The sequence below is a fragment of the Malurus melanocephalus genome, unplaced genomic scaffold (genome assembly GCF_030028575.1).
Source record: "Malurus melanocephalus ecotype Western Australia unplaced genomic scaffold, MMel_1.1 scaffold_318, whole genome shotgun sequence".
Lineage (NCBI taxonomy): Eukaryota > Metazoa > Chordata > Aves > Passeriformes > Maluridae > Malurus > Malurus melanocephalus.
Genome location: NW_026623550.1, coordinates 848,508 through 865,297, shown reverse-complemented (window position 1 = coordinate 865,297; position 16,790 = coordinate 848,508). Strand labels below are relative to the sequence as shown.

The window sequence follows — 16,790 nt, the reverse complement described above, 5'->3', positions numbered from 1 at the left end:
GGTCCCGCAGCCCCCCACCCCCCTACTGGGKCTGCCCGGGGGAGGAATAACATGCGGACCCTAAAATGGACCCTACAAACCCTCCTTGAGACCCTCRGGAGCCCCGTGTGACCCTCTCTGGGGTCTGGACCCGCAATTCCCCCTCCCAAAGTTGCATGAGGGGGTTCTGAGTGTCGGGATTACCCTCTGCCCCCTAAATTGCTGCAGCTTTACCCCCTTAGGGCGCTGCGGGCGGTGCCGCCCACCCAAGGGACGCTCCCAGCGCATCCGGCACTTCTGCCAGAGTGACTTCGGTGAGCCGGGAGGGGCTGGGGGCTCGGGCGGGGGTGGGACAGGGATCGGGACATTGCCAGGGACAGTGACAGGAGCGGGAAAGAGCTCAGGGTGATCCCTGGGGCGATAGGAAGGGGCTCAGAAAGATGCCAGGGTGATGACAGGAATGGGAAGAGGCTTGGGGCGATGCCAGGGACGATGCCAGAGATGGGAAGAGGTTGATGAAGGGGCTGATGCCGGTGATGGGAAGGGGCTCAGGAAATGCCAGGGATGGAAATGTGCCCTGAGTGGTGCCAGGGGCGATGTCAGGGAGGGGAAGGGGTTGATGTCAGTGACGAGAAGGGGCTCAGGGGGATGCCAGGGATGGAAATGTGCCCTGAGTGGTGCCAGGGGTGATGTCAGGGAGGGGAAGGGTGGATGAAGGGGCTGATGCCGGTGATGGGAAGGGGCTCAGGGGGATGTCAGAGATGGAAATGTGCCCAGAGTGATGCCATGGGCGATGCCAGGGATGGGAAGGGGTTGATAAAGGGGCGATGTCAGGGATGAAAAGAGGCTCAGGATGATGCCAGGAACAATGCCAGGGAAGGGAAGGGGATGGTGAAGAGGCTGATGTTGGTGATGGAAAGAGGGTCAGGGCGATGCTGGCGATAGGACGGAACTCGGGGCGATGCCACGGGCGATGCCAGGGATGGGAAGGGGCTGATGAAGGGGCGATGTCAGGGATGGAAAGGGGCTCAGGGCGATGCTGAGGATGGGACGGGACTCGGGGCGATGCCACGGGCGATGCCAGGGACGAGAAGAGACTCAGAGTACCCCCTCCTCCCCCCGCAGTGTTCCACGGGCGGATCCTGGCGCGGCGCTTGGTGGGGCAGGAGACGCGCTACGAGGTGGAGGTGAAGGCTCCGTACCGGCACCGCTTCCCGCTGGTGTCCCGGGAATACCTGTGGGTGCCCAACACCTGCGGCTGCCCCGATCTACGCCCCGGCAGCGAGTACCTGCTGATGGCGCGGCGCCACGTCAACCACGAGCACACCCTGAACCGCATCCTGCTGCAGGACGACGGCTACGCCCGGCCCTGGACGCCCCGCGAAGCCCGCCTGGTGCGGGAGGCGGCCCGGCATTGTCCCCACCCGCGGCCACCCTGAGCCGCTCCCCGGTGCCACCCGGGGGCACCGCCGGGCACCGAACCCTTCCCGTGGCACCCCCCATCACTATGGACCCCCACCCATCTCGCCGTCCTTGGGGTCCGCGTGGCGGCGGGGGTGGTAATTTATTATTTTTGCAGGAAATAAATATGTTTATCCCCCTCGCTTGCCGCGTTTCCCTTCTCTCAGTCAGCCTGGGGGATCCCGTGTTTTCTCAATTCAGGGGTCCCCATGGGCAGGGGGTCCCCTCGGTGTCCCTCCCCTTTAGGGGGTCCCCTCCGTGTCCCTCCACTTCAGGGGGTCCCCTCGGTGTCCCCATGGGCAGAGGGTCTCCTCCGTGTCCCTCTCCTTCAGGGGGTCCCCTCCGTGTCCCTCTCCTTCAGGGGGTCCCCTCGGTGTCCCTCCCCTTCAGGGGGTCCCCTCGGTGTCCCCATGGGCAGAGGGTCTCCTCCGTGTCCCTCTCCTTCAGGGGGGTCCCCTCGGTGTCCCCGCACCGAGCCCCAGGAGCAGCTCCGAGCCCGCCGAGTGTCGCTGTCCCCGATGGCAGCGTGCCAGGCTYTGCCTGCCGGGGTCGGGGACCTCTCGCTTATCTCCCTTCCGGCGGAGCCGAGCGTGTCCCCCGCCCGTGCCAGAGCCCCCCCGCCCGTAACCCAAGCCGAGGGCTGCTGGGGGCCACCGCGGGGCCCCTGAGGGGACAGGATGTGACCGGGGGCGCTGGGGCATCCCGGGGGCTTGGCCCGCTCGGGGGTCCCCTTGGGGTGGGTTTGGAGCTGGTGCCAGGGAAAGGCTGAGAGCTCCCAGCTCGTGGGGCTGGGGACTGTCCCCAAAGTGGGRYYCCGATGGACACCCAAGGRTSGGTGGYTTGGGGTGCCCCGAGTGGCAGCTGCCAGCCCGGGAGGGTCCTTGTCACATCGGGTGACATMGCCAGGGGCCAGAGATGAGCTGGGGGGCCCAGAACGGAGCCCCAGCTGGTCCCAGTAAAGTCGGGGTGATTCCGGGCGCTCCCTTGGTGTTTGCAGGGACCCCCAAAGATCCCCCAAAGGAACCCCCCCCCGCTCTCAGCTGCCTTTGGAGACAGAGCTCCATCCCGGCTCTCTCCTCCGTGCTCTGTAGGGTCCRTTCTGGGGTTTTCACGGCTCGTTATATCCCAGAGAAAGCTCGGGCTCTCCGCCTTCATTCCCAAAACCCTTCAGCTGAGCAMACAGCGCTGGGGASGGCACAGWCAGGGACARGRGGACACAAACCGTGTCCCCTCTGTCCCTRGGGGCAGTGCAGGGTCCTGGCACGGGGCCGGTGCCCCCGGGAAGGCCCCAGTTGGCAGCGCTCYGTCCCATCCCTGCCCGGTGCCAAGGGTGCCACGGGTGCCACGTGCCGGGCCACAGCTGCCACCGTGCCCCTGCCAGTCCCCGTGGGACACAGTGGCCAGAGGGTGCAGCCAYCCTGGGACCACTTTTGGAAATCCTAAAGCTGCTGGTGAACAGGAACTGGGGACTTTGGAGAGGATCCGGGCTGGCCTCTGCTGCCCCCGCTCTGCCGGAAGCCACACGGGCTGGTGGCCGAGCTCCTGCGGTGGCCAYGCAGCTGTTTGGGGACATGTCACATGTCGCCCCTCCGCGCCTGGGAAAGGGCACAGCGCTCYCGGCCCCTCCGGGAATGTCTCTGTCCCCAGGGGTGTGGGAGGAGCCACCACGCTGTCCCTCGCACAGCTGGACACGGGGGTGGGATCATCCCAGGCGCTGCTGGGAAGGGCAATCACCCTCGGAGAAAGGCAACAACCGGTTTATTTTGGAAGCCAAGCACGATCCCAGCTCTTTCCCAGGCTGAGTCCCTGCAGCCCGGRCTGGTGTCACTCTGCCCTCCTGGCCTGGGGACAGCAGGAAGCTCCTTTGCCAGAGCGCAGCACCATGCGGTACGTGGGGTACAGCACCCCTGCCATGACCAGGGTGCTGCAGGCCAGCGCGGTGACAATCACCAGGTCCCTGCGGAGTCCCCCGCGGCTGGCGGGGACATGGGCGGGGTGGTGGCAGGTGTGGGTGATGTCGTGGAAGGTGCGGCCGGAGGGACAGGACGTGCAGTTGTGGGCGGAGGCGCCCCGGCAGGTGTAGCAGGAGGGGTGGCAGCTGGCACAGACACGGGCGGTGTCCCTGGGGGTGGCACTCCTGGCCTTGCCGTAGTACCGAGGGGGACAGTAGGACAGGCAGGAGCCGTGGTGGGTGTACAGGGAGCTGCCACACTCTGGGGACAGAGGGGCTGGGGTGAGACCCTGGYGACCAGAGCGTTGTCACCGTCCCCCCAAAGCCTCGCTCACCCTCGCAGGCTCCGTTCTCGTCCCTCCTCAGACACTCGTCGGTGACAGTGGCTGCGGAGCGCCGGGCTGGCATGTCCTCGTCGGTGCCGTGCAGGTGCAGGATGAAGCTGGTCAGCTGGCCTGGGGGACAGGAGGGACAGGGGTCTGCCAGGTGAGGGAAATGGGGCTGGAGGCTTTGGGGTTGTGCCCTGTGAGAGGAAGACCCTTAAAGCCAACACGGGGCCGTGTCGGAAAGGAGGGCTCGTGGCCAGGAGGGAGGAGCCAACAATTGCTCATCCGAGTGGGGGAAAGAAGAGGAATGACCCCAGCAAAAATGGGGTTCACCCCCCACGGGGCACCCACCTGTGTTATGGGCATCGCCCCTGTTCTCCAGCTGTAGTGTCCAGATCCCTTTGGGATTCTCRTCCCAGAAATGCGTGGACATGAAGGTCCAGTCCTTGTAGCCCTCCTGGCTGGTGTCATAGGGGCTGCAGGGGGACARCACAGCTGGGAGTGTGACCCTGGAGTCACCCTGCTTGTCCTTTGAGGGGACACTCGCACATGGTGAGGTCCAGAGGAATTTGGGGCACAGGGAGCCCCTTTTTGGGATCTCCTGGCCCTGGAGGGGCCGTGGGTGCCCCGGTGCTCCCCGCCCTTACCGCACGGTCACCAGCGTGGACTTGGTCCCCATGGGGCTGCTCAGAGCCACCACCAGGTCCCCCCTGCGGCTGTAGCTCAGGGACAGCTGCACCTGGACGTGCTCCAGCGAGCGGATGATCTGGGAGCAGGAGGAGACGTCGATGGAGATGGTGAGCCCGGAACTGATGTCCCTGTGGAGGACAAGGTGACAGTGAGGGCACTGTGCCCTCCTGTGAGGCCTCCAAGCAGGGCAGACACCATGCAGCAYGGAACTCTTTTGGGAATCCATCCCYGTKCCCGTRKCGGGCACAGAAAGTCCCCAAGGAAGGCAGGACCTGGGGGTGGTGTCCCCTTACCTGGGCACCTGGACAGCCTCGACCGAACACTTCTCCTGAGGCCGAGTCCCTGCCCACGTGGTGGCCGCCTGCACCAGCAGCCCCGCGTCCAGCAGCCCGTAGCCGTAGTAGTGGCTCACTGGGGACAAAGGTGGCACCCAAGGGAGGGATCTGTGAGCCCCTCAGTGCCACCAGGACACCAGGGACAGCTGGAGGTGTTGGAGGGGTTAAGCCCTGCACTCACCGCTGCGTCCCACCCCGTTCTTGGCCCAGTCCTCTGCCCGCAGGTGAGCGGGTTTGGAGGCTCTGATGATGAGGTGCTGCAGGTCCCGCCAGGTCAGGGTTGGGCTGGAAGCAAGGAGGAGGTGGGGACAGGTCTGGGTTGGTTTTTAAGGGTGAGATTTGGCTCTTCTGGGGTGGGTAAAGCAACTGTCTGGGCCCTGGTTCCTCCACAACCTCCTTCAGTGCCAAAATGGGAGCAAAAAATCCTCCAGGACAAAGCTACAAACTAGGAGAAGGACTGGGACGAGTCTAACCCTAACCTTAACCCTAACCCTAACCCTAACCCTAACCCTAACCCTAACCTTAACCCTAACCCGAACCATAACCGTAACCCTAACCCGAACCTGAACCCAAACCTGAACCTTCCTCCCTGGCCCTGAGGAAGACTCTGCCCCACCAGAACCTGGGGACACCACAACTGCCCCCCCAACCTCTCTGCTGTCCCCTCCAGTGAGTCCCCACCTCTCCCTGGGGACTGTCCTGCTGTCACAGTGTCACCTACTTGGCCTCCAGCGCCAGGGCCACCATCCCTGCGGCCAGCGGGGCCGAGGCCGAGGTGCCGGTGTGTTTGTCCGTGCAGCGGTGGTGCAGGTCAGTGGTCACCTGGGGGGACAGGAGGATCTCAGCACCACTGCCATCAGAGCTGCTTGGAGCTGGGTACCATCAGTAAATGCTCCTTTCAGGTCCCTTCAGGCTTTTGGGGCTCTCCACAGACATTTTATTACCCGAGCTAAGGAGGGCTGGGCTGAGCCCACCCCATGCTGGGATTTGTGTCTGCCCCAGATTGTGGTGACACTCACAATCTGCACCTTGCTGGTGGTCCTGCTGCTGTAGGTGGTGGTGAGGATGGCAGGGCAGCTCTCGCTGTAGCGGGGCCGGTGCCCGTCCCCCAGGACACTGCCCACCGACACCGTGTAGATGCTGTTGGTGTACCCATCGCAGTTGCAGTTGTCATAATTGGTGCCACCGTTGCCTGAGGCCCAGATGAAGATGGAGCCGAGCCCTCCCCGGCCCTGTTGAACAGCAGAGGGAGGTGAGCAGGGTRTTTTTGTGTCCCTGCTGTCCCCAAGGCCAGGGCTGGGCTTACTTGGACGACCCCTCTGTGGAAAGCGGCCGCAGCCAGAACTCCCGGCCCGTCCACCGTCTTGCCGTCGTCCTCGGGGCCCCAGCTGGCGCTGTAGATGTGGATGTGCTGGGGCTGCAAGCTCAGGGCCTGAGCCTCCACGATGTCCATGATGGAACCGTCCAGCATCCGCACGCCTGAGGGCCGGCACCGGGAGCAGCCGTGGCCGAGGGGTGGCACCGAGGGGACGGGAGCCACGCGTGTGTGCCACACCGAGGGCACCTTGCCAGGCCCCCCCTGGCCCCCCACACCTTTCACATGACCCTGCCCTAAGGAGATCAGGGCCCCGCACAGGGTCTGTGCTGCTGGTTCACAAAGCTCCTCGTTAAGCCTGCTGTAATTAAGCCCAGGGAGTGCTCCCAGCTTTTAACCCCCTTTGCCACCCTCGCTCCCGCAGCAGAGCCTGAGCCTGCCCTGCTGGGTGTTGGGGTGAGCATTAACACCCCGGGAAGTGTTTGGGGTAACACTGCAGTACTTTGGACACCTTGTAAACATTCAGAGCAGCCCCACCTGGGGTCCTGCATTCCCCCAAGGTGCTGGAGCTGATTTCCAACTTCCCTCCTGCGGGAGCAACATCTCACCTCCGATTTTGGCGTTGTAGGCGACGCCTGCACCGCAGATATTGTTGTTGGCCACAGCTGCCACTTCCCCTGCACAGCGTGTCCCGTGCCTGGGGGGACAGAGTGACCCTGTGAGGGGCACAGGGGGGSTGGGACAGCCTCAGCCCCCCAAGAGACTGGATTTATCTCCAGTCCCCCCAGCGCAGGGAGCTGGGCAAAACCCACCAGTTCTTGTCCCCGTCGCCGTATCGGGGCTGGGGATCGGGGTCGTTGCTGTTGAAGTCGTAACTTGCCAGCGGGTCCTGTTACAGAASGAGGCACCAGCGTGAGCCAAAGGCTGCGGGCAGGGCTGTGACAGCTCGGCACAGGCGCCTGGCACCGAGCCCGGTGCTGGCACTGCTGAGAGCCCCGCCTGCCAGCCCCGGGGGGACAGCGGGGCCCCTTGGTGCCCAACTGCGCTGGGGACTGGAGATAAATCCGGTCCAGAGAGGGAATGGAGGGGCTGAGGRRSYKGGGRARGGGSYYMRSCYKGRRRAAAWKGKGATCAGGGGGACATTGTGGCTCTGAACAACTCCCTGACAGCAGGGGACAGCCGAAAGGTCGGGCTCTGCTCCCAGAGAACAGGGAACAACCTCAAGCTGTGCCAGGGGAAGCTTAGTTTGGACATCAGGAGGAATTTCCTCATGGGAAGGGTGCTCAGGGGTTGGAAGGGCTGCCCAGGGAGGTCTGGAGTCCCCTGGAGGTGTCCAAGGAAGGCCTGGATGTGGCACTCAGTGCTCTGGGCTGGTGACAAGGTAGGATAGGGCACAGCTTGGATTTGCTGGTCTTGGAGCTTTTTCCAACCTCAGTGATTCTGGGATTCTGCAAAAAGGGGGGAAAGCAGCATGGCTTTGCCGTTTTCCTGACAGAGCCCAGCATGGCGAGTGACCCGAGGGTGACAGTGACCCGAGGGTGACAGTGACCCAAGGGTGACAGTGACCCGAGGGTGACCCTCGCTGGCCACGCAGCCGGGAGAGAGGAACCACAACCCACAAAAACCACAATCCCGTTCCAAACACCCAACATCTCCCTCTCCCTCCTCGTGGAAGGTTTACCAGCTTTACTGGCTCTGCAGCTCGCTGTAATTACACCTATTTTGGGGGCTCCCGTGYGTGTACAAGTTCCAACATTTCCTCAGTGTGAGATTTCACTGCGGGAGGCTCCAAACTTTGGATCCAGCCCTGGAGAGGCTGAGCTCACCCACTGCACCATCCCACCCCTCCCTCAGAGCCCACCCACCCTGAAAGAACTGGCTCCTGGACCCCCCATAGTTACGTAGTTGGCAGCCAGGTCGGGGTGATCCTTCTCCAGCCCATCATCCAGGACAGTCAGCACGACCCCCAGCCCCGTGTAGCCTCTGCTCCAGGCTGTCAGGATGTTCAGGTCAGGATGGACGTCGTTGTTCTGGGGAACAGATTAAATTCCATCAGCAGCCCTGGGGTGACCTTTGAGGATTTCTGCTGCCTCATCACTGCCAGCATTAGGCTGGTTTATGTGCTGGGGGGGCACTGAGTGTGGCCAGCGGGTCAGGGAGGGGATCCTGCCCCTCTGCTCGGCTCTGTGGGGCAGATTTGGGGTGCTGTGTCCACTCAGGGCTCCTCAGGAGCTCTGGAGTGGGTTCAGGGGAGAGTCACAAAGTTGATGAAGGGATTGGAGCATCTSTGGTGAGGAAAAGCTGAGGGAGCTGGGGCTGTTCAGTGTCCAGAGGGGCTCTCATGTCTGTCTGTCCCTGTCTGCAGGGAGGGCTCACAGCAGGGCCCAGGTTCTGCTCCGTGGGCCCAGCAATGGCACCAAGAGGAACAGGCAGGAGCTGATGCCCAGGAAGCTCCCCCTGGACAGGAGGCAGAACTTCTTCCCTGGACAGTGCCGGAGCCCTGAACAGATTCTCCAGGGAGGGTGAAGAGTCTCCCTCAGTGGGGACATCCCATAATTATCTGGACACAATGCCATGTGCTGTGGCACCAGATGCCCCACACTGTGGTCCCTTCCACCCTGYGATTCGGGTGAGGATGAGAAGGGGAAGCAGCCCGGTCTCACCATGTACCACTGCCTGGGGAACCAGGGATCCGTGGGCACCACGCTGACGCCTCTCTTGGAGCGCTTCTTCACCGTCTGCTGCTCAAACCACAGCACCTGGGCGGGGGGCAGAGCTGTGGGTGCCAGGTGACACCTCCCCACTGCTGTCCCCAGGCTCCCCGTGCCCTCCTCCCTACCTGGGGGTCCCTGGTGAGCCGCATGTGCCACCCCCAGTGCCTGCTCAGGGCTCTCTGCCTGGTGCCGCGGTGCCTGAAGTGGTAATAGGGCTCTCCCTCCATCACCTGCAGGTACAGAGAGCTGCTGTGAGCGTTTCTAGGGGGTGCCAGTGCCAGCCCCGGGTGGGCTGTGGAGGTAATGGTGTGAATTTAATGTGAGCTGTAGTGCAGGACAAGCAGAAGTGTCATTTGGAGACAGAATGGAGTCCTGGGGAGGGCGTGTGTGCCCGTGGGGGGTCCCTCGCWCACACTCAGGGACTGTTTGCTGTGAGGGTGGGGTGATCGTGGCACAGGATTCCCAAATTCCCGGGGTGTCCCATCCCTGGGAGTGTTCAAGGCCAAGCTGGACAGGGCTTGGAGCAACCTGGGACGGTGGAAGGTGCCAAAATGACAAACAATGGCCACACAGGGCGGGTACGAGCACAGATGATCGTGCCAGGGGCACACGGGGCGGGCTGGGCCCGCTTTCCCCCGCCCAGGCCGCACCTGGCCCAGGTAGAGCAGCCCGTGCCGGCGGGCCAGAGCCCGCGCGTCCCGCAGCCCCGCCGCCACCCGCACTGCCCAGCTGCTCAGGTACACGCGGGGCTTGGCGGAACCCGGAGAAGCGGCGGCGGCGGCGATCAGGAGCAGCGCGAACAGCGCCGGTAACAGCGACAGCACCGGGCCGGGCCTGGGCCGAGCCGCCATGAGGCCGCGCCGCCACTGCGCGCGTTGCCATGGCAACGGCGTCAGCCCCGCCCCTCCGCACCGCCTCACCTCATTGGCCCGCCTTGAACCCCGCCCCTCGCTCTCATTGGGCAGACCCCCGCGCTGGCTCCGCCCCTCCCTSACTCCGGCCCCGCCCCGCCGTGTAGCCCGGCCCCATGTCGCACCGGCCACGCCCCGCCGGCCACGCCCCCGCCGGCCGCGCTCTCCGGGGCCAGGGGTCGGTCCGGGGCCGTTCCGGGGCCACCGACACCGCCTCCATCATCTTCAGCRTCGCCACCGCCGTCATGAGCTCCGTGCAGCAGCGCCTGCAGAAGTTCCTCCACCGGCCCGGCCCGCTCGGCGAYCTGCTGGGCCGGCTGGAAGCCCGTACCGGCGTCCAACGGCTCTACCTGGCTACAGGTGCGACCGGTATCGCGGGGCCTCCCCGGCTGTCCCATTCTGGCCGCTTGTCTCCCGTATCCTGTGGCGTCTTGGCAGTCCCTCTGGGGGCTCTGGGAGGGCAGGCAGGGCTGCCGTGGTTGGGGGTGTGGAGCGGGGCCGTGTTGGGAGGGGATCGGGGGGGGACCGGGGGTGACACCGCTGTCACCGCACCATCCTTGCCTTCTGTGCGGCAGGCACGGAATCCCAAAACTCGCAAGGTTTGAGTGTCAGAGGTATCAGATGGACTCTCAAAACCCCTGGCCCTTGAGGGGGTCCCTGGTCTGGATGAGCCCCCAAATCATGGTGGGTCAGACCAGTGAGTGTTGGAAATGGGAGCTCGTCCCGGTGTCCCACTGTGGGGTTCCGGCCATTAACCGGATCCCTGTTGTTCATTAATGAGGAACCAGCCGGGTTCTCCCCAGGGATCCTCCTCCTGGCACGCTGTGCCCCCTCTCCTCTGACCCTCGGCCCTGTGCCCTCTCTGCCAACTTCAGCTGGCCTTATCTGCGTGCTCCAATTTAGGATTTCATATCAAACCTCCCAGGAGCGGCTCAGAGTTTCCCTGATTCCCGTCCCTGCGGGCCTTTGGCCTCCAGGTGTGATTCCCTGGCCCTTCACCTGCAGCAGGGCTGGTTTTCCCACTCTGAGAGAGAAAAATGCCCGTGAAGGGGCACGTGCTGCTGTGCAGGTTGTGTTTGGMTGTGGTGYCAYTCAGGTGTCATTCAAGCAAAACAAYCCTGGGGATTTGGTCAGGCTCGGCCGTGAGAGACTTTTGGGGTAGGACAAGAGTGGACGCACCAAAAATTGATAGTTCTGCTTTCTGGATCCCTGTCCTGGAAAGGAGAAGCTGCTGCTAAACTAAAAAAATCCCTGATTACTCCCTCCCATGGCTCTGGAGCAATCCCAAATTTGTTTTTGAGCCCATGGGCTGGGGTTTGGAGCCCACTTCTGTGGCCTCTGCGCAGCACCACCTCCAAAGGTTCCCTCAGCAAAGCCTTTCCCTCCATTTCTGCTGTTACATAAATTTCTCCRGGGCTTCAAATCCTGCGAAATCCCTTCTAAGGCTCTTGGGGAATGAAACCCAGCACTGCCTGGACCTGCCTGCCCTCCTTGGAGGGAGGTTTGGGATCGCTCCAAAGCCACGTTGCTGCTGCCCGTCTCCCGGGAAAGASCCGGAGCCGTGGGTGCCCCGGATCGGGGCCGGAGCTCAGCCCAGGAATGCTGCGCTGAGCAGAGCCGGGATAATCCGCTCTCCAAGCCCCAGCAAGGACTTTCCTCTAATTCACCAGCACAGACAGGTTAATTCCCCGCTTTCTTCCTGCTGATGGAGGCGTTTGTTTCATGGCTGGGGAGAAGCTGACAAAGTGCTGGGTATCCCTGAGGTTTGAGCGAGGTTTCCACCCCAAGAGCTCCGTGTCMCACCTTCCCCACCTTCTCTCTCTCCCAGCTCAGCCTCCCGCGAGTGTCCGAGCGCTGGGCAGGCTCCAGGCCACCAAACCTTCCGGCTCGCATTTAATTTAACGATCTAATTGAGTGGCGGGGAAGCGGGATAGAATTGCCGCTCCCAGGGGAGAGCCGAGCCGAGCCTTGCCTTGCCTCGCCGGCGGCTGCTGAGCCGCGGGGAGCGCCCGCGGGAGGAGCCGCGATCCCGGGCTCCTGATCCGGGAGCAGGGCTCGTCCTTGAGCGGCGGCTCTGGGAATGCCGAGCGGCTCCGGGGAGCCGCGGGGGAGACGAGAGGAGCCTTGACTTTGGACCATGGGTGTGTTGTCAGCGTCTCCGGTTCCTGCAGCCCTGGCCGCGCTCCAGGCTGGGAGAGACGGGGGTGAAAGTGCTGCGAGATTGGGGTGGTAAAGTCCCATCCGGGCCAGGGGAGGGGACGAACGGTGACAGGAGTGGTTTCACAGGAAGGGCAGACTCCGCCACGTGCCCCGTTATTTGGAGGTATTGTGGAATTAATTGGGGGTGGTCGTTATCCCCCGCTCTGGGATGAGCGCCCTGCTCAGCTGACTGGTGACAGCAGGTGACAGCAGGTGACAGCAGGTGACAGCAGGCACCAGAGCGTCCTCTGTCCCCCACAGGTGCCGTGGCTTTCCTGGGGCTGTACCTCATGTTCGGCTATGGCGCTTCACTGATCTGCAACATGATCGGCTTCGTCTACCCCGCCTATGTGTCGTAAGTACCTGTCCCTGCACCTGGAGAACATTCCCTGCCCTTAGCTGAGGGTCTCCCTGCCCTCTGAAGAGGCAATCATGGCTGGGAAGCTCTTGAGACATTTCTGGGCAGCGGGCAGGTTCCCTTCAGGGTTTGGGAGGATTTGGGAATGTGGAGCCCATCGTGTCCTTCCCCTCTCCTGCCGCAGCATCAAAGCCATCGAGAGCAACTCCAAGGAGGATGACACCATGTGGCTCACGTACTGGGTGGTCTACGGCGTCTTCAGCATCGCCGAGTTCTTCTCCGACCTTTTCCTCTACTGGTTCCCCTTCTACTACGCTGGGAAGGTAAAGGCAGCGCGGGGCTCCTCTCATCCCGTGGCAGAACAGGGAGAAGCTGAGCGTGGTGGGCTCTGAGCCGTTAGCAGGGCTGCAATCAGCTCAGATCCTGTGAGCTCAGGCTGGGGGTCACTGCAGCAGCTGAACCCCTCGTGTCCCCGCAGTGCCTGTTCCTGGTGTGGTGCATGGTCCCCGTGCCCTGGAACGGCTCCCAGGTCATCTACCACAACGTCATCCGGCCCTGCTTCCTCAAGCACCACGCCACCGTGGACACCATGATGGGTCAGCTCGGCACCAAGGCGCTGGACGCGGCCTCCACTGTCACCCGAGAAGGTACCTCAGGTCCCCCTGTCCCTCCATCCTTCTCCGTGTCCAGGTTTTCCCAGCGCCAGGGGCGTGTGGGCAGCTCGGTTTAATTAGCAGCAAGTGATTAATTCTCGGAGCCCATGAGCCGCGTGACGGGAGCCCCGGGGGAGGGTCACGGTCCCTTCTCTAACCTYTCTCTCCTCTCTGCGCCGCACGGTCCAGTCCTACAGACTCTGGCCAGCAGCAGAGCCCAGCTGGCCGCCGCGGTGGCCCCGCAGCCCAGCCTGTCCGTATGTAACGAGCCGAGYCGCGGCTCCCGCCGCCGCCGCCGCCGCCGCTGCCCCGCGGGGACCGGGCCGGGCCGTGCCAGGCGCCCTCCGCCTCTCGTGTCCGCCGTGGCACCGCCCAAAGCGCTCCGCTCCCGCGGGCACCGGCGCGGCTCCCGCACACCCGGCCCTTTCTCCCGTAGAGAGCGTTTCCCTGCCGCTTGTCCGTAGGCAGATCCCATCCGTGTGTCCGTCCGTGTGTCCRTCCATTGTCCATCCCTGTCTCCGKCCCTCTGTCCGTGTGCTGCTCAGCGCTGCTCCCGGGCTGTCACCCCCGTGCTCAGCGGGACAGGGAGGGAACGGGACGGTAACGCGGGACCTCCGGACACCGCTGGGTCACGCTAACACCGTCCGTATCTCCGCAGGCGCCAGAGCATCCCTGAACCTGGCAGAGTTCGTGGAGAAGACGAAGTAAGAGGAGCATCAGCACCCCCGGTACCGGCACTGCAGCCCCGTTACTGGGACCGGCACCGGTACCGGCACCGGCGGCCGCAGTACCGGCACCACGCTCCCGGCACCGGCGCTGTACTCCCAGTACTGATACCGGCATCCCCCGTTGTGGCACCGAATTCCCCCACGCAGATACCGGTACCGGCACCACGCTCCCAGTACCGGCATCATGGCCCTGTTCCCGGTACCGGCGATCTCCGGGATCCCGARTTCCTCCCGCCCACGTCTGTTGTTCCCCCAATCTCTCAATAAACTCCGGTGCCCACGGAGCGCCGCTCCCGCGTGTTCCGTGACAGCGAGCGGCGCCTTTAAGAGCGGGGTGTGGGCGGAGCCTTTGGGGAAGGGGCGTGTCCTGTGCTGATGACGTAACGGGGCGTGGCGGAAGTGTGGCCGGGTCGGGGATCGGTCTGTCGGTCCGTCCGCGGTACCGGGGGGTCGGTGTGGCCGGTGCGGGGTGGTCACGGGGCGCTGTCTGTGTGTCCGGCGGGGCAGAAGGGCCGGATTGTCCGTGCGGGGGTGTGGCTTTGTCCATCTGTCCAGCGGCGGGGGGCRGGGAAAGGGGGTGACCTGTCAATCTGGGGGAGAGGGAGTCTGTCTGTCCGGGGTGGGGGCGGCAGATCAGGGGGTCTGTGTGTGTGTCTGGGGGGCCAGGGATCTGTCTGTCTGTCTGTCTTCCGGGCTGGGGAGGAGCGGTGCAGGGGTCTATCTGTCTGTCTGTCCGGGCCGGGGGGAGCAGCTCAGGGGGTCTGTGTGTCTGTCAGGGGGAAGGGGTCTGTCTGTCTGTCTGTCCGGGATGGGGGGTCTGTGTGTATGTTTGAGGGGTCAGGCGTCTGTCTGTCTGTCTGTCCGGGCCGGGGGGAGCAGCTCAGGGGGTCTGTGTGTCTGTCAGGGCGGGACGGGTCTGTCTGTCTGTCTGTCCGGGCTGGAGGGGAGCGGTGCAGGGGTCTGTCTGTCTGTCTGTCCAGGCTGGGGGGGCAGATCAGGGGGTCTGTGTGTCTGTCAGGGGGGGAGGGGTCTGTCTGTCTGTCTGGGATGGGGGATCTGTGTGTATGTCTGGGAGGCAGGGGTCTATCTGTCTGTCTGTCCGAGCTGGAGGGCAGCTCAGGGGGTCTGTGTGTCTGTCTGGGGGGCAGGGGTCTGTCTGTCTGTCTGTCCGAGCAGAAGGTGGGGGGCACTCTGTTTGTCCATCCGGGTGGGCAGTGAAGGGGCTCTGCCCGCTGGAGGGGGTCCGTCTGTCTGTCCAAAGGACAGCACGGGGGTCTGTTTGTCTTGGGGGGAGATAGGAAGAGGGGGGGTGTCTGTCTGTCTGTCTGTCTGTCTGTCCGGCGTGGGGGCAGCGCAGCCCCCTCACCCCTCGCTCCTCCCCAGCCTCTCCCGCATGAGCCTCCCCCGGGATGAGCTCCAAGGCCAAGCGGGTGCTGCCCACCCGCCCTGAGCCCCCCAGCGCCGAGCAGATCCTGGCCGACATTCAGGGCGCCCCCCCGACCGACCCCATCTTCATCCTCCCCCCCGAGCCCCCCCAGGARCACGGCCCCGCTCCAGGTGAGMCCCSGGCGGGGAGARCGGGRKGCGTGGGGAYCCCCCAGCCCCGCTGAGYCCCCGCTCTGCCCGCCAGGCTGYCCCGAGCCCGCGGCCGAGGAGCGGGAGCGGCTYTACCGGCAGATCCGCTCCTACGTGGGGATGAACCAGCGGCTGCAGCGATCCCGGGAGCTGCTGCGGGAGCGGCGCCGGGAGCTGCAGAGGGTCGGAGAGGCGCTGGAGCGGGAGGTCGCGGAGATGAGGCAGAAAGCGTTCTGAGGGACCCTGGTGGGTTTCACTTTCCCCGGTTTGCATTTGGAGAATCTGGATTTGTCAGGACATTTCCGGCCGTGCCACCTCCGTGACCTTTTTCCCYGAGTCCACTGGTGCAGGAACCAAGGCTTGGACCCCACCTTTTTGTCCCTGAGCTGGCTGCCATGTCCCCCGTGGSTGGCACATCCTCTGCCCCTTACGACTTTTCCCTCTGGTACTTCCCTGAGGACGACCACGTCGCCTCCCGCATCGCGGAGCGCCTGAGGGAAGAGGGCTTTCGGGGCTTCACCGAGCACCAGGACCAAGTGGCCGGCACATCGGTCATCCTGTCAGCCATGGAGGCCATCGAGGCCAGCCGGGTGGCCATCCTGCTCCTCTCGGCCAAGTCCGTGGGTGACCCGTGGTGCCAGCGCGTGTCACAGTGGAATCTGTTCCGCAATATCCACCAGCGCRGCACCAGGGTGCTCCCCGTGTGCGTGGGGGTGACCAAAGCCCAGCTGCCCCCGTTCCTGCAGCACCTCGTCCCGCTGGAATACCAGAATGAGTTTTTCTTCCAGCGGCTCCTGGACAGCCTGAGGAGCCGCCCAGGGAGCGGGGCCAGGCGTGTCCCACCCGAGGGGACACGCTGAGGGACCATTGGGGTGGCCGGGTCGGGGGACACCACTGCCCCGCGGTGATGGTGGCAGGAAAACTGTCCTGTTTTGCTAATAAAGGTGATGGGGCAAATTTGTGTAAATCTCAACCTCCCCCAGTTTTTTACTTGCTTTCTGCGTGCAAATCCGAGCAGTGGAGGGGCCGTGGGTGTTTCCCACCCCTGCAGGTGTTACCCTGTGGGTGTTTTTTCCCCTTCCTGCCCCTGCTGAGCAGGATCTGTGCACCGCTGTCACACTGCTCTGCTGTCACACTGCTCTGCTGTCACACTGCTCTCCTGTCACACTGCTCTGGTGTCACACGGGACCTGGGGCTCCTCCAGCACCACTCCAGCTCGGGATCAGTACCAGGATGGGGGTGAAGGGCTGCTTGGRGCTGCTGCCGCTGCTGCTGCTGCTGCTGCYGCCCCTCCCTCACGGTGAGCACTGGGGCCGAAGGTCCGGCGTGGCCACTGCAGGCTCGGACTCACTGGCCGGGTTGCTGGCAGGTGCTGGCGGGGATGGGACCTGGCTCCAGCCGTCGATCATCAAGGGACACGAGGCCAAACCCCACTCCCGGCCCTACATGGTGTCCCTGCAGTTCAGGRAGGTTCATTTCTGCGGGGCAGCGCTGCTGCACCGGCGCTGGGTGCTGACGGCCGCGCACTGCCAGCCGCGGGGGTGAGTGTGGCACGGCCGTTCCCTGCCCGGTGCGAGGGCAGGGGGCTCCGGGTG

The 16,790-nt window shown here is 64.2% G+C and overlaps 5 protein-coding genes across 5 annotated transcripts in view; 4 read left to right on the top strand and 1 right to left on the bottom strand.

The window, feature by feature from the left end:
• The window catches only part of ADAMTSL5 (ADAMTS like 5), a 6,285-nt gene extending 4,792 nt beyond the window's left edge, over window positions 1–1,493 (top strand). Inside the window, exons 10-11 of the mRNA XM_057377570.1 lie at window positions 64–293; window positions 1,105–1,493. Of these exons, the coding sequence (XP_057233553.1) occupies window positions 64–293; window positions 1,105–1,418 (544 nt within the window). The 3' untranslated portion in view covers window positions 1,419–1,493. The remainder of the gene's footprint in view (window positions 1–63; window positions 294–1,104) is intronic.
• A 1,765-nt stretch (window positions 1,494–3,258) lies between these two features.
• On the bottom strand, window positions 3,259–9,622 carry PCSK4 (proprotein convertase subtilisin/kexin type 4). Its single transcript, XM_057377532.1, has 15 exons — window positions 9,422–9,622; window positions 8,897–9,001; window positions 8,721–8,816; window positions 7,959–8,087; window positions 6,870–6,946; window positions 6,666–6,754; window positions 6,049–6,221; window positions 5,762–5,974; window positions 5,464–5,564; window positions 4,924–5,027; window positions 4,701–4,818; window positions 4,365–4,535; window positions 4,069–4,193; window positions 3,727–3,846; window positions 3,259–3,653 (listed from the first exon to the last, which is right to left on the bottom strand). Exons 1-15 carry the CDS (start codon window positions 9,620–9,622, stop codon window positions 3,265–3,267), a joined length of 2,211 nt encoding a protein of 736 aa, XP_057233515.1. The 3' UTR covers window positions 3,259–3,264.
• Window positions 9,623–9,803: 181 nt separating this feature from the next.
• Window positions 9,804–13,929, top strand: REEP6 (receptor accessory protein 6). Its single transcript, XM_057377543.1, has 5 exons — window positions 9,804–10,042; window positions 12,143–12,236; window positions 12,424–12,562; window positions 12,718–12,886; window positions 13,551–13,929. Exons 1-5 carry the CDS (start codon window positions 9,928–9,930, stop codon window positions 13,598–13,600), a joined length of 567 nt encoding a protein of 188 aa, XP_057233526.1. The 5' UTR covers window positions 9,804–9,927; the 3' UTR covers window positions 13,601–13,929.
• Window positions 13,930–13,999: 70 nt separating this feature from the next.
• CUNH19orf25 (chromosome unknown C19orf25 homolog) lies at window positions 14,000–16,155 on the top strand. Its single transcript, XM_057377550.1, has 3 exons — window positions 14,000–14,082; window positions 15,004–15,177; window positions 15,251–16,155. Exons 2-3 carry the CDS (start codon window positions 15,030–15,032, stop codon window positions 15,430–15,432), a joined length of 330 nt encoding a protein of 109 aa, XP_057233533.1. The 5' UTR covers window positions 14,000–14,082; window positions 15,004–15,029; the 3' UTR covers window positions 15,433–16,155.
• Window positions 16,156–16,229: 74 nt separating this feature from the next.
• GZMM (granzyme M) overlaps window positions 16,230–16,790 on the top strand; it is a 3,497-nt gene continuing 2,936 nt past the window's right edge. The window contains exons 1-2 of the mRNA XM_057377569.1: window positions 16,230–16,736; window positions 16,778–16,787. Of these exons, the coding sequence (XP_057233552.1) occupies window positions 16,429–16,736; window positions 16,778–16,787 (318 nt within the window). The 5' untranslated portion in view covers window positions 16,230–16,428. The remainder of the gene's footprint in view (window positions 16,737–16,777; window positions 16,788–16,790) is intronic.